Source organism: Ictalurus punctatus, chromosome 8 (genome assembly GCF_001660625.3).
Source record: "Ictalurus punctatus breed USDA103 chromosome 8, Coco_2.0, whole genome shotgun sequence".
NCBI classification, from domain to species: domain Eukaryota; kingdom Metazoa; phylum Chordata; class Actinopteri; order Siluriformes; family Ictaluridae; genus Ictalurus; species Ictalurus punctatus.
This window is the reverse complement of record NC_030423.2, coordinates 12,744,322-12,766,402: the sequence shown is the minus strand read 5'-3', so window position 1 is coordinate 12,766,402 and position 22,081 is coordinate 12,744,322. Positions and strand designations below refer to the sequence as shown.

At 40.1% G+C, this 22,081-nt stretch overlaps 2 protein-coding genes across 8 annotated transcripts in view; both read left to right on the top strand.

Annotated features, from left to right (window-relative positions):
- stag2b (stromal antigen 2b) overlaps positions 1-2,371 on the top strand; it is a 25,075-nt gene extending 22,704 nt beyond the window's left edge. For all 3 annotated transcript variants that reach the window (XM_047157194.2, XM_017474565.3, XM_017474566.3), the window contains one exon: positions 16-2,371. In XM_047157194.2, coding sequence (XP_047013150.1) covers positions 16-138 — 123 coding nt within the window. In that variant the 3' untranslated portion in view covers positions 139-2,371. The remainder of the gene's footprint in view (positions 1-15) is intronic.
- A 1,061-nt stretch (positions 2,372-3,432) lies between these two features.
- tcerg1a (transcription elongation regulator 1a (CA150)) overlaps positions 3,433-22,081 on the top strand; it is a 30,868-nt gene continuing 12,219 nt past the window's right edge. Inside the window, exons 1-13 of one of the 5 annotated variants that reach the window (XM_017474537.3) lie at positions 3,433-3,528; positions 3,980-4,190; positions 6,922-7,077; positions 9,431-9,692; positions 11,059-11,295; positions 11,802-11,864; positions 15,377-15,565; positions 15,781-15,890; positions 16,013-16,101; positions 17,466-17,626; positions 18,502-18,580; positions 20,426-20,561; positions 21,432-21,521. In XM_017474537.3, the coding sequence (XP_017330026.1) occupies positions 3,482-3,528; positions 3,980-4,190; positions 6,922-7,077; positions 9,431-9,692; positions 11,059-11,295; positions 11,802-11,864; positions 15,377-15,565; positions 15,781-15,890; positions 16,013-16,101; positions 17,466-17,626; positions 18,502-18,580; positions 20,426-20,561; positions 21,432-21,521 (1,830 nt within the window). In that variant the 5' untranslated portion in view covers positions 3,433-3,481. Of the gene's footprint in view, positions 3,529-3,979; positions 4,191-6,921; positions 7,078-9,430; positions 9,693-11,058; positions 11,296-11,801; positions 11,865-15,376; positions 15,572-15,780; positions 15,891-16,012; positions 16,102-17,465; positions 17,627-18,501; positions 18,581-20,425; positions 20,562-21,431; positions 21,522-22,081 lie in introns of all 5 variants that reach the window. The other 4 variants (XM_017474535.3, XM_017474536.1, XM_017474540.3 and 1 more) reach the window with 4 other exon arrangements.

The following is a 22,081-nucleotide window of genomic DNA, read 5'->3' as shown; positions in this document are numbered from 1 at the left end:
GCCTTGTTTTTGTAGCCTGCCTCGAAGAATCGACGAGAGAGAACCGAGTTGAAGCCAGACTTTTTCGACCCAGCCTCTATCATGGACGAGTCTGTAAGGACCACTCACTTCCTGGGTTATGATGCTTTTCAGCGGTAATGCGGGGAAACTATACTCCACTCTATGGCCATTGAGAGAGCACCACTAGATGGCACTAATAGGAGTGATTTCTAATAGACAGCTCAGTTCTACGGTTTACTCCATGTTATGGAGTATAAACAGCCTCAATCTAAGAAATGTTAACTACAATTAAAGAGAATCAAGGGCCATTTGTTTGGTAACACTGAACTCACACTGAATTTAAACATTTTCTTTTGTAGGCCGTTGGAGTACCCATGTTTTAGGATAAAAAAAATGGAGAAAATCTTTTTTTGAAAAGAAAAAAAAAAAAAAACTTTTCTGTAATATTAAATTGATTTTGTAAAAAAAAAAAAATATATACACAAGATCAGTATAGTAACTGGTTAAACAAAAACATCTATTCTTGTTCACTAGAGATTTCAAAGATGATATAGTGGCTTAGTCATTGAGTAAGCATTCCGGCTTGATGCAAAACTGTCGGGGGTCGTTTGAATGCCATGGATTGTTGGACTGTTCTTTGCCATGTATAAATATATAAAATATATTTCAAAGTTGAACGTCATCTTGTGTGAAGAAGTGTATGTGCGCTCTCCTAGAGTTGTGGTATTTCTTGAAACTGGGGTGAATGCATCTTCTTTTTTTAACTTAAAGATAACTATGTTATGTATAGCCCTTTTGTAATAGTGAGTAATCAGGTGTAAAGTAGTAATTTATAAGCAGGTTATTGCTCATCATAGTGAGTGATGTGATTATATTTTAATCTTCTTAACTAATATGTAAAATGGAGGACATTCTCCACCTCTTTATATCTAGTGTTTAGTTTCGTTCGCCTCCCTTCGAGAACGATAACAGAAACGCAGCTCATAGCGTCCGGTGATGACGGTGAGAAATCAGAAATATGAAGCTGAGTTTATGTTTCCCCATGAATCATCTCCCCAAATATTAGATCCAAGCTCTTCAAAGGGCAAAACCAAGTAATCCAAAGGAAATCTCTCCAGTAGTGCCATTGTGTTCGTCTCGAATTAAAAGCAAAGATTAATATAGTAAGTCTGCTCCATTGTCTTCTCCCTGACATTCAGCTGAACAGTGATGTAGACATGTACTTTAAAAAAAAAAAAAAAGTAAATAATTGCAAAAAAAAAGTATCAATTGGTGCTGATTTTATAACTGCATTTAGGACTTTTCTTACTTTTAAGCTCCAATTTAAAGTTGAAAAGGAAATAAAAATATATATTAATGTTAAAGCATGTAGCCAAGCACCAATGAGGTTTTTTTTTGTTGTTGTTTTTGTTTTTTGCATTTTATATGGTGTTTTGTTTGTGTTTGCCTGTTTCAGAATTTCAGGTTTTTACTTTTCCTAAATGTAAATTTGGTTGGCTAAGCGTCACATTCAGAGTTACTACATTCAGCTTTAAGTTTTGGGGTTTTTGTTTGTTTGTTTGTTTTTTCCCCCAATATCAAAGTTTCAGTGTAACTGTAATACTCCATTCAGACATGAACATATTTCGTGTTGCTTTTGGGCAGCTCTATAAAGTTAAATTAACACATCTAGCTTGTACTGAAACATTTGTATATCTAAACATGTTTTGTCAGAGGAATACCTTTTAATCATTCCATGTCTTGGCCTTAAACATGCCTGTACAAAAGTCTCAATTTTTCAATATTCTGTTACTTTTCACTTCTTGTTTTGTGCAGACTTCTAATTATTTTAGAACAGTGATCCCACAAGCCTGGTCTTGGAGATTTACCTTGTGCAGTAAACAGTTTCAAACCTAAACTAACACACCAGCGCCAAATAAATAAATCAATGTACCTGATGAGCCTGTTTGATTAGGGCTGGAACACAATTCTGTAGGAGGGTAGATGTCTCGGACGGGGTGAGCACCACCGCTATAGACGCCATGTTCCCAAATAGCATGAGTGTAATTATTGAGTTAGAAAGTGCAACGCAACTTAAAGAACTATGATAACAAAGCCGCTGAAAACTGGTACCTGTTTGTCACTCACCACTACATTGGCAAAACTGCTGAATAGACTGTGTAAATATACGTGCATTTTAACAAAAACTTAATTTTCTAGTGTTTTTTTTTTCTTCCCTGTTAATGTTTATAAAACCTATGCTCTTTTCCCTGTTCAAAGATTTATGCTGATACATAATTGTTTCCCTGTCCTGTCACCTACTGTACTGTTTCTGATTTCTATTTATCTGGAGACAGTAAGTTTTTGAATAAAAGTAAACAGATATTTCTTTTGTGTGTTTCTGCTCCTCGTGTTTAATTTGTGTTCTGATTGATTCCAGGCCACTGATAACAGTTCGTGTGTATGTGTGTATGTGTGTACACACTCACCAACCACTTTCACACGTGCTCGTTCATGCATTTATCTTGCGGCATCGGCGCAATGCATAAACTCATGCAGATACAGGTTTAGCTTAACTTAATTTGCACAAAAATATGACTTGAGCCTGTTTGTGGGTGTCAGATGGGCCGGTTTGAGTATTTCAGAAATTTCTGATCTCCCAGGATATTAACCAGTCTCTACAGTTGATGCAGAATGGTGCTAAAAACACTCAGTGAGCAGTAGTTCTGCATGCAGGAAACACTTTTTGATCAAAGGATTATGCGCAGACTGGGCTGAACTGACGGTGAGTAACTCTCAAGTACTCTTTACAACCATGGTAAGCAGAAAAGCATCTCAGAATGCACAGTACGTCAAACTTTGCAGCGGATGGGCTTCAACAGCAGAATACCAGATGGAGCTCCTCTTCTGTCAACCAGGAACATGAATCTGAGGTGAGGGCATGGATTCACTGCTACGGGACAGCTTGTAAAAAGACCAGGTGACTTATTTATTGCCCCCAATCTTTAACTGTCCATTTTCATCCATTTTTGAATGACTTATTAACTGGGTTTTTCACAACCACTCAATCATGGATGAACAGAAAGGTTGAGCAGTAGATTCCCTGGCCCACCTGACACACAGCCTAAAGTATTTACGTCTAGTTGGTCTTGTGTGGAAGGAAAGTGCTAAGAAGAGTTGACAAAATTTGTGTTAGTTTGCCAGGAGTTAAATGGCCTTTAAAAGCTACATTTTTACAATGTGTTGGAATTAAAATGTATTATCCTCCACAGTCCGTCCTTCAGAAAAAGATTGCTTGATATTCAGTGTTGCACAACTTGGGGAATGAGCATTTTATTTCTTCATTAAATCAGGAATTAATCATTAAATTATGTAACGGTTCCTGTTATATTAGAGTATTCTAATAATTATTGCTTGTATCTGGCTTCACAGTGCACGTGGAGTGGCTGTGGGCTGTTACTGGCGGAAATACGTCACTCAAGTGTTTTGTTGTGTTCCTGTAATGGCGGAACACACGGAGGGAGAAAGCATTGGGTTCAGTGCTAACAGGTCCGTATCATTCTGAACCTGAACCCGTATCATTGCCTTACCTCGACACCGATTCTGTGAATAAATACCGCGCGTGAGATTGAAATATTCTAGCTAATAAATGACCTGGTTTGACATTTTTTTAGTCTGAATTTGAGGATGTAGGAGGCTAACGCGCTAACTAGCATAGCATGCTAGTGTAGTTAGTGGTTTAAGATGGACAATACGGAGGCTGCTCGCCTCTCCTGTGCTGTTTAAGCAGACTGAAGTATCCAGCTGTAATGAATCAGTAACTGTTTTGCGCTTTTCATAGCTGGGGGTTTGCGGTTTTGTTATCAGCCATGACACGGGATGCGGCTGGAGGTTGAATGAATGAATGATTCCCGCTTTGCTTTTCTATTTTTTGGGATTTTGTTGTTGTTTGTTTGTTTGTTTTGTTGTTGTTGCATGACTCGATGTACTTCTTCTGTAGCAGCAGGATGGCGCAGCAGTCAGCCCCTCGGTTCCCCGCCGCTGTGCCTCCGGTGACTGGGGCATTACCGCGGAGACAGCCGTTACTGAGCACTCCCGCGACTCCGCCGTTCCCCGTCATCAGAGGCCCGACTCCTGCAGCGCGAGCTCCGTTCGCACGGATGCCCTTTGACCCCAGCGTCCCTCCGCCGGTGGGCACCGCCCATTTACAGGTACACCCGTTTACACGTCGCTGCATTAGAAACAGATTTATTCCCCACATGTGAATAAATAGGATTATTGACTGGATTTGGTGCTAACCTTGCAATTGCCATTTCTGTCCACCTCATTCCTGTTCATCAATGGAAAAAGAGCAGCACAGGACCGAGTAACTCATGGATACATTCTCAGTACAATGATATGCGGCTGCTATGAGTGGATTAGATACATTTATGGGATTTTTACGCACCTCCATGTTGCTGCTGTTTTGAGAAACGGCCGATAGACTAACAATGACTACGTTTACATGGACAGCAGTAACCTAATTATTGACCTTATTCTGAATAAGACAATATTGTGATTAAGGTGTTTACATGAGTTGCTTTCAGAATATTCCTTTCATGTTCCTGTTTTAGATGTTATAGAACATAGAGTGATTAACAGCACACGTCATTACGTCCCCACGCCACGCCGTCCGACGTTCCCTTCAGAATTTCACGTATCGACACACAGGTCGTCTTCGTTATGGTACCGTATACCGTTTTGGAAGTTTCATTTTTTCATTTTACGAACGCTTCGAGTGCAGTTAATTATTTGTCATGCTAGACGTGCTAATAGACGACTGCTTGGAGCCATGGGCTGCGTCCCAAACCGCATACTTACCATGTATACATGCATTTCGCCTACCATATAGCAGATAAGTACGCGGTTTTAGACACAGCCATGCTCTCTCATTTGCCGTCAAATGGGTGAGCACTGTCGTGTTCTGTTGCAAAATGCGGTCGAAAACTCCCACGTGTTAATAGTGTGATTAAGGTGTTTACATGTCTGTAATGCACATCGATAATGTGACTAAAACAGGAGTACTCCACATGTCCTAATTTGATTTGTGTTTACTCCGAGTATGACTTTAGCCGGGTTAAGGTAATCAGTATTCGCTGTTTACATGCTAGTTTCTTAATCAGAGTATCGTCTTAATCGGGTGAATATCAGATTATTGTTGTCCATGTAAACGTACTGATTGTCCAGCCAACAGCATCCTTTATTCAGAAATGTCAGCAATGAAGGGCTAGAATAAGATAAACGAGAATTGTATGTATGGTGAAAATGCACAAAACCTACTACACAAGTATCATAACACACAGTGGCCTTTCATTTAAAAAGATAATTTACCAAAAAATGAACACGCTAGCCAGACACGTCTTTACATGCGATAAGAGAATGCCATGGTTCGTTGCCTAAATGTCAGCTAGTTGCATTCTGCTTTTTCTATTGCCACTGGTGTGCTGTGAATGGGTTCATCACTGCTGTTCTTTCTGACATGTTGAAAGCTGGTTGATGCCTTTGAAAATCAATAGATTCAACAGTATAATTACATACGATAAAAGCACAGATTAATGTAGGAACGAGGTAGGCATGTCTCATAAAGTAGTCACTTGCCCAAATTTAACCAAGTTACAGTTAGGCATCCTTATAACGTGGCCATTGAGTGTTATCTTTGTTACTGCAGCAGAATATTTAAGTGCGTGTTTTATAGTACTTAACAAACATTGTTTGACAGTGTACCTGCCAAAGCTGCATGGGAGAGTCTTCAGGACAGATTCAGTGGTATGACCAGCTGCGATTATTTTTCTCATTAATTTCAAGAGGGAGAATAGAGGGTATGCATTGACGTCACTTTCCTGCTGGAACGCGCCCCCTCGTTGGACTTGACAGTGACCTTACAACTTGCCCAAGAACCTGTGGCCCATGGATATTGGCATGTGGCCAGAATTCAGTTTTCCCGACATTTATATGTACCTGATTTTAAGCAAAGCCTGAAGGCATACAAAAGCCTTGACGCTTGGTTCTACTTCAAGGTGGAATTTCTTGGAGAAATTAGTGGCAAGTACACCAATAAACATTCTGCTTGTATGTACAAATATTTGTATTATAATTTTATCTGGTCAACCGTAAGCTAGCTAGTCCTAGTTTGTTTGTCGCTAACACTGCTTCCACTTAATAACGTTATATATTGTGAAGGTAAAACACAGTCAGAGAACGAACGAACCTCCGTTATTCATCAGTAGAAATGGGCAGTGTTTTAAAAATAAATAAATAAATTTAGCAAATTATTCATTGTTGTACAACATGAATACCACATGCCAAAAGAACTTACACTGCTCCACTTAGTGAAAAAGGGACTGGATGGTTTTTTGGCACTCTGTAAAAAGATAGCTCTGAATTCTTGTTGAATCTGGCACAGTCGATCACACAACAGCTTTTTCCCCATTTTAGATGCGGTTTTTCTGTTTTCATGGAATTCAGGTTGTACACTAATTGTGCCGCTCTGTCTTTTTGCCCCTCAGTGGGTGTTTCCGTGGCGAGTTCCGCCTACCGTGATGTCACGTACATATCCTGTATACAGTAGAGGCGCATGAAGGAGTGACTGTTTGTTTATATCATAAGGTGATAACAGGAACTAACTTGTCTCATGGACGTTCCATAAAATTAAATGTAACTTTAAACAGTGGAAAAAGCGCAATGTGTCGATTTTTAATATAACTTAAGAACTATAAAAGTTTGCGAATCGCTATGATATAAGTAGAAGAACACAACAGACCATGCAGTTATATGAAATCTATCGACTTCAGGCTGGCCCTCCATGTCACCTATGATGTATATTGGTATTATTAATATTTGTTCACCTCACTTCAGTATACTAATGTATTTCTATTGCTGTTTTTTTTTTTTTGGTCCTCTAAGAGACCACCATTCATACCACCGCCAGTAAGTGCCATGCCTCCTCCTCCTGGAATCATCTTCCCTCCCGGTATTCCACCTGCGGCTTCACCCGCTGCTGCTCCTTCTCTCACCTCCACAGAGGAGATCTGGGTGGAAAACAAGAGTACAGAGGGAAAGGTATTGTGAAAATATTTCTTTTGCGCAGTATTCATTATGATTCCATCATCAGTGGTATCCTGATGGAGAAAGATTTTTATTCTTTATGCTCTGCTAATAGGCAGTTTGGCTGAATCCCAAATGTCTTCCTGTTCACTGCTTGTGCACTCTACTTAACAAATAAATAAATAATAAAATAATGTAGTAAATTTCAACACCTTATACACACATGCCCTTTCTTTTCCTCTTTGTGATTCTTGCTGAGTGTTTTGTTCTTCAGTATTTGACTCTGCAGTGCTCGTAATTTTTTAGTCGAATAGCTAAAAATGATGTTTGCGTATAATAATAGTAATAATAATAATAATGGCAGTGTGTGCGTGTGTGTTTTAGCTCTGCAGTCCTACACTAATGACTTCATCTGCACTTGCGCACACACACTCACTTATTCACACACTCTCTCTTTCTCCCTCACTCACAAACGTACAGTGTGTGAGAGTCACTCTCGTGCTATGTGCATGTAATGTAGTCTGAGTGGTGATATTAATTCTAGCTTAAGCGCTTAAGCCATTTTTAACTTGGCCTTCCATGATGTGTTCATCACATTAGCCGTTTCTCGATATGTGTTCTTAAGTGATCTTGCGTCCTTGTGAACTCGTTCTACATCATCCGCTGCTGAAGTTAAATTCCAATACTCAAGAACGCAAGTACCGTGGACGTATGAAATTACCTGGATGTGTTGTTGATATCGAGGATGCATTGGATGCAGATCTGAGCACACTGAACCCACTTGAAGTCCCAGAAGTCATTGCTGCAAAAACAATAGTGGATGACTGAAGACTGACCCGTTTAAAGACAATACTCTAAATAAATCAAAATATGCATCTGAAAAGAATGATTTTGATATTGGTTAGGTATATATGAGTAGAACTGTGATGGTGGCCATGACAACCGCACCACCGCAGTGGTGTCAAATCACACGCCACGTTAATGTTTCTGCTTGAGTGGGCTCTATGACAAGTACAAAGTATAACGTTTTGTATATAAGTGTAGTAGTAGTAGTAATAATAATAACAGTTGCAATATTAATTTGCATTTATAGTCTACCATATAGCGGGAGATTTTATATTAATGCACAAATTACGTAATCATAATCAAAAGCCTTATATGGTGTTGCCTGTTAGTTTGGCGCGGGTTTGTTTGAGCACAGCAAAATCCAGTCAGGTGAATTCTGCTATTTCACTTCGGGTTCTGCCGCTGTGATGGATCTTTTTGGGAAGCCAAATGTTACATGGGCAATCTGGGAGCATTTTGGATTCGTGCCCAACAAGAGAGGTGATCCAATAAATTTGGATGAAGTCATATGCCGACTTTGTGGGGGGGGGGACAAGTGTTAAACGGGCAAACACTAGCCTACAAATCTCAGATACATCTCCAGACGTCACCCAGCCGTGTGTTTTTATTTAATGTAACATTCGATTTTTAATATTTTATTTAGGTTACTGTCCTACTGGTACTTCTTTCAAAGTTTTATAGGCTTGTGGTTCGCTGCACTTGTAAAAGAAATAAAGTATTCGTCAGAGAAACGTGCGACTGTTTCACTCAATCTCTTTATTATTCAGTTCTTCTCTCTCTCCCCTTGCGTTCAGTCACAGTACCGTATCCCACAGCACCCTCAGGCTGTTTCTCATTGCAGCAACACAACACAACAAGGCTGTATTGAGTTGTTTCACTGACGGACATGCTAAAACAAAGCCTAATGAAAAAAAATTATATTTAGGTTTTTATTTTATTTAATTCCATTAAAATATTTATTATAATTTATTATATAGTGATATAAATTTCAATTTATTCCTCAGAAGTATTTTAATTAAACTGCACTAGCTTCCATCCTGTGGTAACGGTAAACTTAGAGAGCTTACTATATTAAAACATTAACTTTTAGTTTATCAGCTGTTTAACAGAAAATCAGTTAACCAGCTGAAACATTACTTAGGGAGCACTAAAGAGATGAGGACCCTGTCCCACTAATAGACATGTGCTGGGATGATCCATTGCACAACAGGAATCTCACAGGACATCTCAATTGTCACAAAGATGCGTACTGTGTCCTCCTGTACTTGCGAGTTCGTTCTGTCAAGGTAGCCTGGCAAGACCGGTCTTCACAAGAACGTCCTTTTACGTTGTTAGAATTCAGAAACAGCTTTATATAACGATTAAAAAAAAAACACGATTACTCATGCAGTTCTACTTCTGGTAACTCGGTTGTAAACACAATGCTCATTTCCATGCTGTTGGTGTGTTCTAAACCTTATTTTTCTGCCTCACCCAGTACACCAGTTCTGGTTCTAGCTCTAAGCTGCTTGCTTTCATACAGGTGTATTACTATAACGCACGCACACGGGAGTCGGCTTGGGCAAAACCAGACGGCGTGAAGGTGATCCAGCAGGCCGAACTTGCACCTCTGATGATGAGCCAGGCTGCAGGAGTGGCATCCAGCAGCCCCAACCCTTCAAACAACCTCCCAGCATCAGCCTCCAATACCACACACACCACCCAGGCCTCTTCCACAGTTATGAGCTCCACCTCCACCCCCAGTACAAATGTAGTCTCGCCTCTCCTACCCACTCCTGGAACAGGTAGATACTAAACCCACACCTCAACCTGAAGTTTGCTCTTCTTTCTGGTTTGTGCCAGTGGACAAGTATTTTTAAAAGTATACATATACTTTTATGTATTCTTATCCACTGGCGCAAGTATAGGTATACTTGAAAGGGTTTTATTCAAGTCGATTATATGTTATGTGTACAGTGCTTTTAAGAACAGATATGGTCACAAAGCAGCTGTACATAAATCCTGGTCTACAATTCATTCTCTGGGTGACACGTGGTGATTGGATATTAAACTCGTGAATTACAGTGTAATAGCATTCGGGTCTCACAGAGGGACCAGTGAGCAGTACTGATTGTGTTAAAGTGCACCTATTATGGCTTTTTAAATATTACCTTTCATGTAGTATGTTATAGAGGTGTTTGTGAATGTAAAAATTCTGCAAAGTTTAAAAAAATAAAAGCGCATGTCAAAGAGTTATTGACTCCCAAAAGGAGGAACCGATTCTGAACAGCTGAAATGAGTCTTTAGTAATTCCAGACTTACTTCCTGTACTAACCTACATAGGTTTGTAACAAAAGCCCCGCCTCTGGTCTTCATTGGCTGCTCGTGGACAGACGGAGCTGAAACTCATTATGGTAGTGAAACGTGCTGACAGCAGAAGACCAGTTATTACAGACTGGGACATCTGACCAATCAGAGCATAGTATGCTCTCTGAAAGTAGGAGTTTAGAATGAATCATTTAGAACTGATCATTTAACGAGTCATCTTTGACACTGGGGGGGGGGAAGGTAATGCTGCAGTTTAAATTATGAGCACATTAAAGTGTTTTTTGACCTTGGATGCACGTAAATCCATTGTATGAGACCTCTGAAACAAAATTAGGCATGTTTCAAAACCATCAGAGGTGCCCTTTAAACATGTGCAATGTTTGGTATTAGAGCAGTGTACAAATCTTTTACAGTTTGCATTTGAATGTTCAATTTATCAGCTATTTAGTATGTATCTGTGTCAATTTTATAACACCACACACAGAACAAACATCAGCACTAGTGCTACACTGTGTGCTTTTAACTAGACCACCATTAATATATATATATATATATATATATAAAAATTTATGTAGGAAATTCCAATATATTAAAATCTGGACATTCAGAGTAGGAGCGTTCGCACATTTTGACAGTGTTTGTTTATTGTTTCAGTACTGTGAAAGCTCTGTAGATGTTTCCCAATATACGGCATAGATTGTTTCTTAAAATGTTAAACATCCCTCCCAGTTTTGTACAGTGATAACTCTTCTCCTTGTCATGCCAAAGATGGAACTATTAATGTTAAATAATATATACTGTTGACTAAAATTTCGTCTAATATCCCCTCCTGATATTTTACAGTTCCAGAAGGTGCCGAGCTGTCGTCTGCAGTAACCGCCCCCCACACTGTGGCCGTGACCCATGTAGTCACTGTAAATGCCCCTGGAGGAGCGGTCACTGTCACAACAGGGCCACAGCCACTTTCTGTGGCATTACCCCACACTGTGCCACAGCCCGCCGCTGCCATCCCAGCATTCTCCCCGGTCATGGTGCCACCCTTCAGAGTGCCTCTGCCTGGATTGCCCATTCCACTACCTGGTAGGTTGAATCTCTCACTTGATGACAACTACAGCGACACCTCTTTTTTAAAAATGTATTTATTTATTTTTATCGCCGTCTGAATTCCTCTTCCCCTTGGTATTCGTTCTTCCATCCTTTCCTTCTTTCTTTCTATTGAAAGTGGTAGATGCATCCTGTAATAATTGTTTAACTTATAAACCTTTGTAATTCAAAGATGGTAGTATTACTCATCTTTTTATTATTGTTAAGTTTAAGTTGTTTATTATTATTATTATTATTATTATTATTATACTACAAGAAGATTACATAATTGCTAGTTATGTCAAAAGTTTAGGTTTTAGAGGCGTTTGTACATAATGATGGTCAGTTTAGTGTCATCAGACTGACAGGAAGTTGTCATTACCAACATAGAGCCTGTTGGTTGTTTGACCTGCAGGGTGCAGACACTCTGCCTGTTACCTGTGAACTGTAGCTGACATCTGTCTTTCTCTGACCAATGGTCTGTGCTTGCTTGATCCTTTTAGGTGTAGCAATGATGCAGATAGTCAGCTGTCCTTATATAAAGACTATCTCTCCCAGCAAGAACGGTAATTCCCTCTCCATCGCTAGTCGGCATGTTGGTGACTGTTGTGCATCTATGCTTTATATATTGTATTTACCTTGTAGTTCTAAAGAGCCCATGATTTTCAACCAAAACCTAAAGATGCTATTGTTTTATGGTCTCAGAGTGCTTTTCAATACAGAGAGCCCAGGCAATACATTTCTAGCTTCCTACATCTTACGAGCTTCCATTTTCGTGTAGCTATGAATTGCTGTTCTTGTGTCAAAGCTTTGTGCTTCTCTGTATTTTCTAGTGATTTATTTGTGGTATGTGTCATTGCTGTGGCATGCATTGTTGTGTTGTCAATGTTGAATGCAATTCTTAAGGTGACACCAAAACTGAAGTCGGGGATCACTTTGTTTTCCTTCCGGCCTAGATCTGTTGCACACTTTGCTCAAAGAATATGAACGATATTTTCCAGATAATCATCAACCTTTTAAAATAGCACTATAGATTATTGAGGGCTAAACTGCAAGCAAGGTAAATACACACTTATGCCCTTTTAGGTGTAGTGTTGGTTGTGCAAGAAAAAAAACATCCAGCGATCGGCAGTTCTGTGGGTGGAAATGATGAGAGGTCATAAGAGAATGGCCAAGCTGGTTCAAACTGACAGGAAGTCTATGGTAACTCAAACAAACACTCTTTAGAACCGTGGTGCGCAGAAATGCAGTTCAGAATGCACGTCAAACCTAAAACAATGTGTTCTTTATTTTGTTTTTTGTTTGTTTGGGGGGGGTTTAACCACTGTAGATAGCTTGCATGCTTCAGCAGCTGAGATCCCACATGATGAAACAAAACTGATCAGTGAGGCTGAATTAGATTAAAATTTTAACCACATTAAAGGTCTTTTGTGGTGTTTGTCTTCTGGCCCGTAATAAGAATCAGTTTCTCACCACAGGATGCCATTGGCTGGATATTTTTGCTTGGTGGACTATTCTCAACCCAGTGACCTGAAGGTGTATAAAAAGCCCAGCAACACTGTTACGCCTAATTCACTAGAACCAGTTCAACACACACTATTGAATGATCCATGGCCCAAATAACATCTGGTTATTTCTAAAATTTAACCCAGGTTTTTGTTGTTGTTGTTTTTTTAACTGATGGAGGGAATGGAGAATGGCTAGCATAGCAACAAATGGTGTATACCAAGTGATTGTATGCCTGCAGTGACCTATAAGGTTGTGTGTACCTGCTGCCAGTTTGATTAAAAAAATCTCACTATCGCCTTTTTATTTTTTAAAATCTTTTTAAAATTTTTAAAAATCATCTAGATAACAATGCGGCTTCAAATGCTCATTCAAGTTCCCTTCCTACACACACATCAGCTTAGTAAGGGCTATTGCTACACCCTCACTTTCCTTGATGCTGGGAAGGTACCCTTATCTTGTGTACCTTTTTAAATATGCATTTTTCACTGGGAAATGACTTTCAGCTTTAATTTAAGTGTATTTGCATCAGTGTAGGAATTACAGCACATTATGTACATGGTCTCCCCCCCTTTAAAGCACAAACTAACATAATTCTAAATTAATTTGTCGTTTTTAATACTTGGTTGTAAATTATTTGCAGTCAATGACTGCCTGAAGTCTCTAACCTAAAGATGTTGGGCTTCCTCCTTGGTGATGCTCATTCAGGATTTTACTGCAGGTATCCTCAGTTCCTGTTTGTTCTTGGGGCGTTTCACCTTTAGTTTTTCCTTCTGCAAGTGAAATGCATGTTCGATTCGAGTCAGGTGATTGACTTGCCCAATGCGGAGCATTCAACTTCTTTGCCTTAAAAAATAGTCTTGGGTTCCTTTTGAATTATGCTTCAGGTCATGGTCCATATGTACTGTGAAGTGGTATCCAATGAGTTTGAACAGATGATATAGCCCTTAACACTTCAGAATTTATCCTGCTGCTTTCATCAGCAGTCACATCATTGATAAATAGAAGGGAACCAGTTCCACTGGCAGCCATACATGCCCACACCATTAGATAAGGTGGTATGTGTTGGACAATGAGCATTTCCTTTGCTTTTGCATACTCCTCTCCTCCCATCATTCTAGTACAACTTTGTTTCATCTGTCCATAGGATGTTGTTCCAGAACTGTACAGGCTTTTTTTTTTCCCCGCCAAACTGTAATCTGGGCTTACTGTTTTCGAGGTTCACTGATGGTTTATATCTGTATTTATTATGGTGAAGTCCTCTCTTGGTTCTCCTGAAGGGTGTTCTTGATCTGGCCAACTGTTGTGAACGGTTTTTTCTTCACCAAGGAAGGAATTCTTCTCCTATCCACCAAAGATATTTTCAAAGCTTTTGCCGTTCCTGATCTCACCGGTTTTCTCTTTAAGAATGTACCAAATACTTGGATTTGGCCACACCCAATGCTTAATTTGTAAAGCTACAGGTCCCGGAACACTGAGGGGATAGTGATCCGGCAAGTCAGGAGGCACAAGAAAGGTCCCGGTCCCAGAAGTTACAGACACGTAAAAGTGCTTCTAGAATCTCACGTAGCCGACTATGATCGATGCTGATGGGTAGGCCGATGTAATTGATCACACTGGTACAGCGATGTAACGTGTTTATAGCACCGAGTATTCTCAGTACAAAGGGTTACATTTATGGATCGGACATTTCTGTCAGCACATCAAAACAAAACCATAGGCCTACTGTGCTGTCACCTCAGTTAGCTACAAAGCACAACTCATGCTATGTGACTGTAGGCTTCGCTTCGTGACAATGAATTAAGGTGAACTTTGAACTTGAAATGATTATGTGAAAGAGGATATTGATTGGCTATATGCTGTAATATAAGATTAGCATTTTTATTGCGTTTTTTCTTCTTCTCCTTGTTCTATTTTACTTTTGGTGAATTAAAAATGAAAACTATTTGTTTTGATAATATTGCTGCTTCAGATGTGGAGGATCCACATAAAAACGTTCCGGAACGCAGGTGTGATACGTTTTAGAGGTGCTCAATTTAAGCTCTGGCCACACCTAATGATTTTGCTATCTCTCCTGATGGGTTTGTTGTGATTTTTCAGCCTAATGATTGCTTGCTTCACTGGCAGTGACAGCTGGAGTTATTGATGGTTAACGGCAACATATTTAAAATGCAAAGGCCACACTTGAAATCAACTGTAGACCTTGTATCTGTTTACCTTTAAGTGAAATAACGAGGGAATAACACACCTGGTCATGGAACTGCTGAGCAGCCAATTAACAGAATAATTTTGGCCAACACTGTTCACCCGATTTGAATGTAAATACCCTCAAATTAAAGCTGGAAGTTTTCACTTTGAGGTCATATTCATTATACTGTGATAACTAAAAGGTAAAATAACAATAATTTTGTCGGTGTCCAAATATTTATGGACCTGGCTGTATATAAATATTTGTGGAATTGAAGATACAAAATTGTACAGGGCTAGAGAACTAGAGTTCTTAAGTTCTGGCTGGTGTTGACAGTATGTTTATGGCAAATGTGTGTGTGTGTGTGTTTTTTTTTTTTTCTAGGTATGCTTACAGGCATGGCACCTCCCCTTTTACCCATGATGCCTCCTCAGATGACAGTAGCAACAACCTCATCCCCACTGTCAGGAGGAGATTGGTCAGAGTTTAAAACTGCAGAAGGGAAGTCCTACTATTACAACAAACGCACACTGGAGACCACCTGGGACAAGCCTGAGGAGCTCAGAGACAAAGGTCTGGGTGTGTAGCGAGGCAGAGTGATCGCTCCCTGAAACGGGCCAGTGTTCAAAACTCAAATACAAAATGAGTGACTTAAACTCGACTTCTTGACAAAAGTCTTAAGTGACTTGGGTGCATGTTCTGATATGCCATGGGCCTATGGCTGTGCCCTGACATGATTTTGGGGCAAATTTCATAAGTGATAACCCCTTTGTGATTCTCCATAACAGAAAAGGAGCTTGAGAAAGCCAAGGACTGTGCAGAGGACACTGAGGATGCTGAGGTCATGCAGGTGGAAGGTGGCAGTCCCAAGATTGATCCACCTATAGAGCCGAAGGAGGTACATTTCTGCTAAATTATCAGTCAGTGTGGAAGAGTTGCATTAACAGACACTGACTATATTTAATAAATTAATCAATCTTTTATTAAATCTTTGTTGTGATTGGTTGGTTTTGATTGTAGGTACCCAAGGAGGTAGAGATGACTGAAGAAGAGAAGGTTGCTAAGAAATCCAAACCTGTAGCCACCAACCCCATTCCAGGCACGCCATGGTAGGCAAGAGTGGAGCACACGACTAGTGTTTTAATACCCTTGCTGTCTGTTTTGGACTTGCTTGGAAAAAAGCGATCTGGGGTATTGTGTCGTTAACGGTGTTTGCATGCTGCTGCTTAGACTCATGGCTGAAGTGTTCCTTTAAAATGCAGTCTGGGATTGTACAATACAGTGATTTAATATTGATCTTGCTCAGTATTAACATTATTATTAAATATTATTAAAATTTGCACAATTAGGCCACCTTTTTTATGCTGTTCCTTCAAATGTAAAAGAATCTAAAAATTCCAAAAAATTATTTTTAACCGTGGTATGATTCTTGGTTCCAGACGGGCTGGTTTGAGTATTTCTCTAACTGTTGATCTTCTTGGATTTTCACACACAACAGTCTCTAGAGTTTACTCAGAACAATGCAATAAAGAAAAAACTTGCAGTGAGCAGCAGATCTGCCGGACAGAAACACCTTGTTGATGAGAGAGGTCAACGGAGAATGGCCAGACTGCTTCGAGCTCACATAAAGGCTACAGTAACTCCGATAAACATTATCTACAATTGTGGTTAGCAGAAAAGCATCTCGGAACACACAACACATTGACCCTTGATATAGCAGCCCATGCTGGTTTCCACTCCTGAATCCAGTAGAACAGCTTTGGGATGTGGTAAACAGGAGATTCGCAGTGTGAAAGTGCACCTGAAACATCTGCAGGAATTACATAATGCAGTCTTCTCAATCTCAAAGGAATGTTTCCAACATGTTGTGGAATCCATGTCATGAAGAACTGAGACTGTTTTGAGAGCAAAGTGAGGCCCAACCCACTATTAGTATGGCGTTTGTAAAAGTGCTCAGTGAGTGTGTATGAGATGTTGGCCAATAAGGCAACTGAATTCACCAGTATCTCAGTCCTTTACGTGTCTCTTAATTCAGGGACTCGTGGTAATTACTGTGGTACTTGTTCCATCCTACTTCGCTGGGTCGACAGATTGAAATCTCAAGATTTCTAACTTTCATTGTATATTACATCAAATTAACAAATAAAAACATTAATATTAAAACGAAAGGTGCCTCATCCAATCACGATATCTAGTCCTAAGTGACAACTTTTTCTGTATAATTACACAAACCTATTTTCTTATTCTTTAAATATTTATTTTGACTATTATTATGGAACCAGACTTTAACCGGGGATTTAACAGGTATGTTTTGAATAAATAAAGTAGTCTGTTTAAACCTGATTTAAGCTGATCTTCAATGGAATTTCTAGGTGGTATTTTGTAAATATGGACTATGTTGGAGTTTATGGACAATTTATCTGTACACTACAGAGACCTTTCAGTGTCGTGTTCGATTCTGTTTCCATGTCAGGTGTGTGGTTTGGACTGGTGATGATCGCGTGTTCTTCTACAACCCCACTACACGCATGTCCATGTGGGACCGGCCGGAGGAGCTGGTGGGGCGAGCCGACGTTGATAAGAGCATACAGGAGCCACCACACAAGCGAGGCCAGGACAATGGTCCAAAGTCAAGTTAGTGCTCTTCTGCTGCCCCGTGGGAAAATCTTAACACACAAACATGGTCATGAGAGTAAAACAGGGATCTCGGGTTGCCGTTTATTAGGGATGGGCGATATCTTATCGTTTGTGATATACCCATAGAAATTCTCCCCGCAATAAGAAGTCTTCTCACGATAATAACGGTAATGCCTAGTTGATGACGTATTGCTGTGCGTGACTGTCTGCGAATCATTCGCAGCTCACGTGCAGAGCGAAAAACGAGTATGGCGGAAGGTGGACGTGAAGTTGAGGAGGAGTTTATCTCTAAATGAGGGGCTACCTCTACAATCTGGAACTGGTTTGGTTACAGAAAATCAGTTATATTTTTATATCAGTGTTTGTGATTCTGAGGCTCTCCAGACTGCATGTAGCAGTCATTATAGCCAAAAACAGTGGTGAATGGAACGATATTTATATCGTCACTGATATCGTTATCGCAATAAATACCAAAAAATAACGTGATTATAGTTTTAATTCCATATCGCCCATCCCTACCGTTTATATTGTCTTGGGTCTAGCACGTGTTGGAAGTTCTTGTAGTCGGGCTAGTTTGTGTTAAATGCTGGCCTTTTTATTTTATGATCATGGTGTTCAGTACTCCAAATATGTGTTGGGTATACAGTTTTAATTTAAGCACTGGAGCAGTGATTGTAACAGAATTTGATTTAAGACAAAGGCAGGCATGTCAATTCTTAAACCTTTTAATGCAAGGGACATCATGATTGTTGACCCCCTAGTAACATCTTCTGAAGACCTGTGTCATCTGTTTTGAATGACTTGCTGATTTTCCACCCCTCTGTCCAAACCATCTGTCCTTAACACAAGAGTTTTTGTTTGTGTGTGAATAGTAATTGTTAAGCAGGAACAAGAGCTTGCAGCTACAGAGGACACTTCAGAGGATGAGCCCAGCAGTGCCAAGATGAGAAAGTGAGGTTTCATTTCATCTTCATGTTTTTTTGATGTTATATTGCATGTCTGTAGACACACATGGTAATATTGAACGAATAAATATCTTGAATATTCATACTAGGTATGAAAAATTGCCATCTACCCCCAATTTTCTCACGGGTGAAACTTCCTGTTACCCATTGCAGTACTGTTTTGTACATGCCCTTGACGAATTGCCCTCTCCCATCTCTCTTTTGGAGAAATAACCGACGCAATCCTAAGGGCCATTCCAGGATTGTGTTTGCTTACTTTGAAATGAGCCCTTGCAGGAGCAAGGGATTTATATCCCCAAAAATTATGGGGGAAAAAAACTGTCGTAAGCTAATTGAAAGCCAGAGCAATAAAATGCACTACGGTCAAAGGTATGTGGACAGATGACCATCACACCGGTGTGTACTTACTGAATGTCTCATTCTAAAACCATGCTTATCCATCCCCTCTGTGCAGCCGTTTCCACTAGATTTTTGGATGTGGCTGTGGTGGATTTGCGCCCATTCAGTCATTAGAGCATTAGTGAGGTCTGGCAATGATGTCAAGTGAGAAGACTTGGTATACAGTCGTTCTTCCCATCCCAAAGGAGTTCAGTGGGATCGAGGTCAGGGCTCTGTGCAGGCCCCTCGAGTTCTTCTGCATCAGTCATGTCAAACCGTGTCTTTATGGAGCTCGCTTTGTGTACAGGGACATTGTCATGCTGGAACAGGTTTGGGCCTCTTGGTTCCAGTGAAATCAAATCTCAATGTTATAGCATATAAAGACAGTCAAGACAATTATGTGCTTCTGACTTTATAGCAAAAGTTTGGAGAAGACTCACATATGGATGTGATGGTCAGGTCTCCATATACTTTTGGCCATATGGTGTACTTTGAAATTATAACAGTGAACCATGTTGTGAACTGTGTGTGTGCAAATCACCAAGATATTTGCTTCAAGTATGTTTTGTGCTATCAAACATAGGTGCATTCCTATTTTAAAATTCACTCCTTGTTTCCCCCCACCTCTTGTTCGACCAGTGGCCACGTGTATGTGGATGTTATAAACCACGTGTATGTGGATGTTACGAAGCACGTGTATGTGGATGTTATAAACCACGTGTATGTGAATGTTATAATGTCAATGATGGCATCTTTAAAACTATATAGAAATGGGGGAGTTCTGTAATATGATTAAACTGTACTGCAAAGGTTATGATCTATTTGTTCAGTCCATGTTATACACTCTGATATACACTGTTATACGTGACTTGAGTCTGTTTTCAGACCAGATTCGATTGTCAGATTTTAAAATCAAATTTTAAGCTGCAAGGTCCACTCTTTGGCATGCTGAGTGGTTGAGGTTTCGATTTCTCATAGTAATTAATTGACTCTTTTAACATTTGTGAGCCACATGGGGCAAGTATATTGAGGACATCGACAAAGCATGCTGAATAAACAAAATGCCTGGTCGGTCAAACTGTGGCAATAACATGCGCGTCTGTATATTTCCTGACCTTCCAGGCAGCACAGAAGATAACAGAAGTAGCCAGTAACCTTGTACCCAGAGCTGAGTGTCAGCAACTGTATCTTACATGTTATCAACGCACACAATGCACTCATTCTAACAGGCCCACCAAGTTTGAGGGGAAGTGTGTGTGTTTGACAGTGTGAGTGTATAAATCGAAGGCCTTGGTCTTACATGGTAGACAATTGAAATGTGAAGTGAGAATTTTGTGTGACTGGATTAAACCAGAGGTTCTGAACCTTTTCTAACTAAAGCCTCCCCTATCATGTGGCACGACCCCCCCCCCTGTTTTATAATGATTATCTGTTCTATATCTGTGTGTGTCAGATTGGAGGAGAAGAAGGAGGCCGATTTGGAGAAGGAAGCAGCCGTGGAGGCTGAGCTGAGAGCAGCGAGGGAGCGAGCCGTTGTTCCACAAGAGACACGGATGAATCAGTTCAAAGATATGCTGCTAGAGAGAGGGGTAAAACAAGAGTACTTCCTTAAACACACTTTGCTCTATTCTTTATTCGTATTAACACATCAGCCGTGGCTTGACTAGGCCAAATAACCTTTGAAGCAATGTTTAATACGAGACTCCGATTTTTTCATCGTTCTTAAAGGGATTTTCTTGCCTCTGTTCTTGAAAGGTTAAACCTGTTGCTGCCTTGAAGCTTTAAGTCTCATTAAGATACTCTCCTGACCTTTCAACTTATCAGAGTAACATTGATTAGTCTCGTCTTAGCTTCGCATCAAATATGAGCATCACTTATCCCCTCACCGTGATCAGTGGCAACGGATTAAATGGTTCTCGCATTAAAAGGGAACCTGCTCTGTTAGGTATGTGCTTGAGAGCTCTTTAAGTTATTTGCCCTTTGCTGGTGTGTTATCAGTGTGTGCCGACTGATAAAAGGCAGCTTTATGCAGTCAAAAGGGGCAGACATCAAGGTGAGACCTTCCTCCCCCTTTAGCTCCTGTGTGCTTAAGAGGGACCATATTGTAGCAACTAGCGCAGCTACTGTGAAAGATGTAGAGGAGCACCCATCACTCCTCCTTTTGTCCCTGACTAATTACCCCAGTCCTGTCCTTGCCAATTAGTGTGGGCAGAGCACTGGAGGGAGGTGCTGCGCCACCCCGCCGAGTGTGTTATTCATTAGAGATGCTGATGTGGAGGCGGATGAAACGCACCAGGCACACACCCTGACTTCAGCACTGTGGGGGGGACGTGCTCAGAAGCGCTCACCCGCTGAATGTCCTGCTTATTAGAATGGGCGCGACTACAGAGGAAAGTGGCATTAAAAGCTCTCATTTCCCGCTCTTTGTTTCTATATTTGTTTCTCTCGGTCTGTGCCAGGTTTCAGCATTTTCTACATGGGAGAAAGAGCTACATAAGATAGTCTTCGACCCCCGTTATCTGCTTTTGAACCCCAAAGAACGGAAGCAGGTGAATACACACTGTTCAAAGCTGCACATAAGACATGCATACACACCCTCTCACTTTTACAATCATATTTATATAACATCTTATGCCTGGGCTGAAATGATCCCCATCTTCATGATATGCACAGTATAAACCATGTACATGTACAGTTTTCAAAAACATTTAAGCATCAGCTCCACTTGCTTTCAATTTACTTCATCTAGTGAGAATTCATTTAATTCTCAAATGAATCCATTTTTTCAGCCTTAGGAAAATAAAGGATAACCTGGATTTTCAAAGCTCACTTAATGTTAGTTTAGTGACACTTGTTAGATTTTTATCAATAAAGGCTATATGTAACTATATGACAATATATTATTTAAAAAAAAGTTATTCCAACAATAAATACACGAGCGAATGTGTTACCAAAGTAGTTATGTAGATTTATCCAACTCTCAAACACTAGAGCAATTCAGGAAAACTTTAGTGAACGTCTCTGAAGGAGTAGTCCTGGTACTGAAAGGACCAATTATGCATGTTAAGAGCTTACTTAATAATTGACTTTTGAACAGTTAATGAAGTTT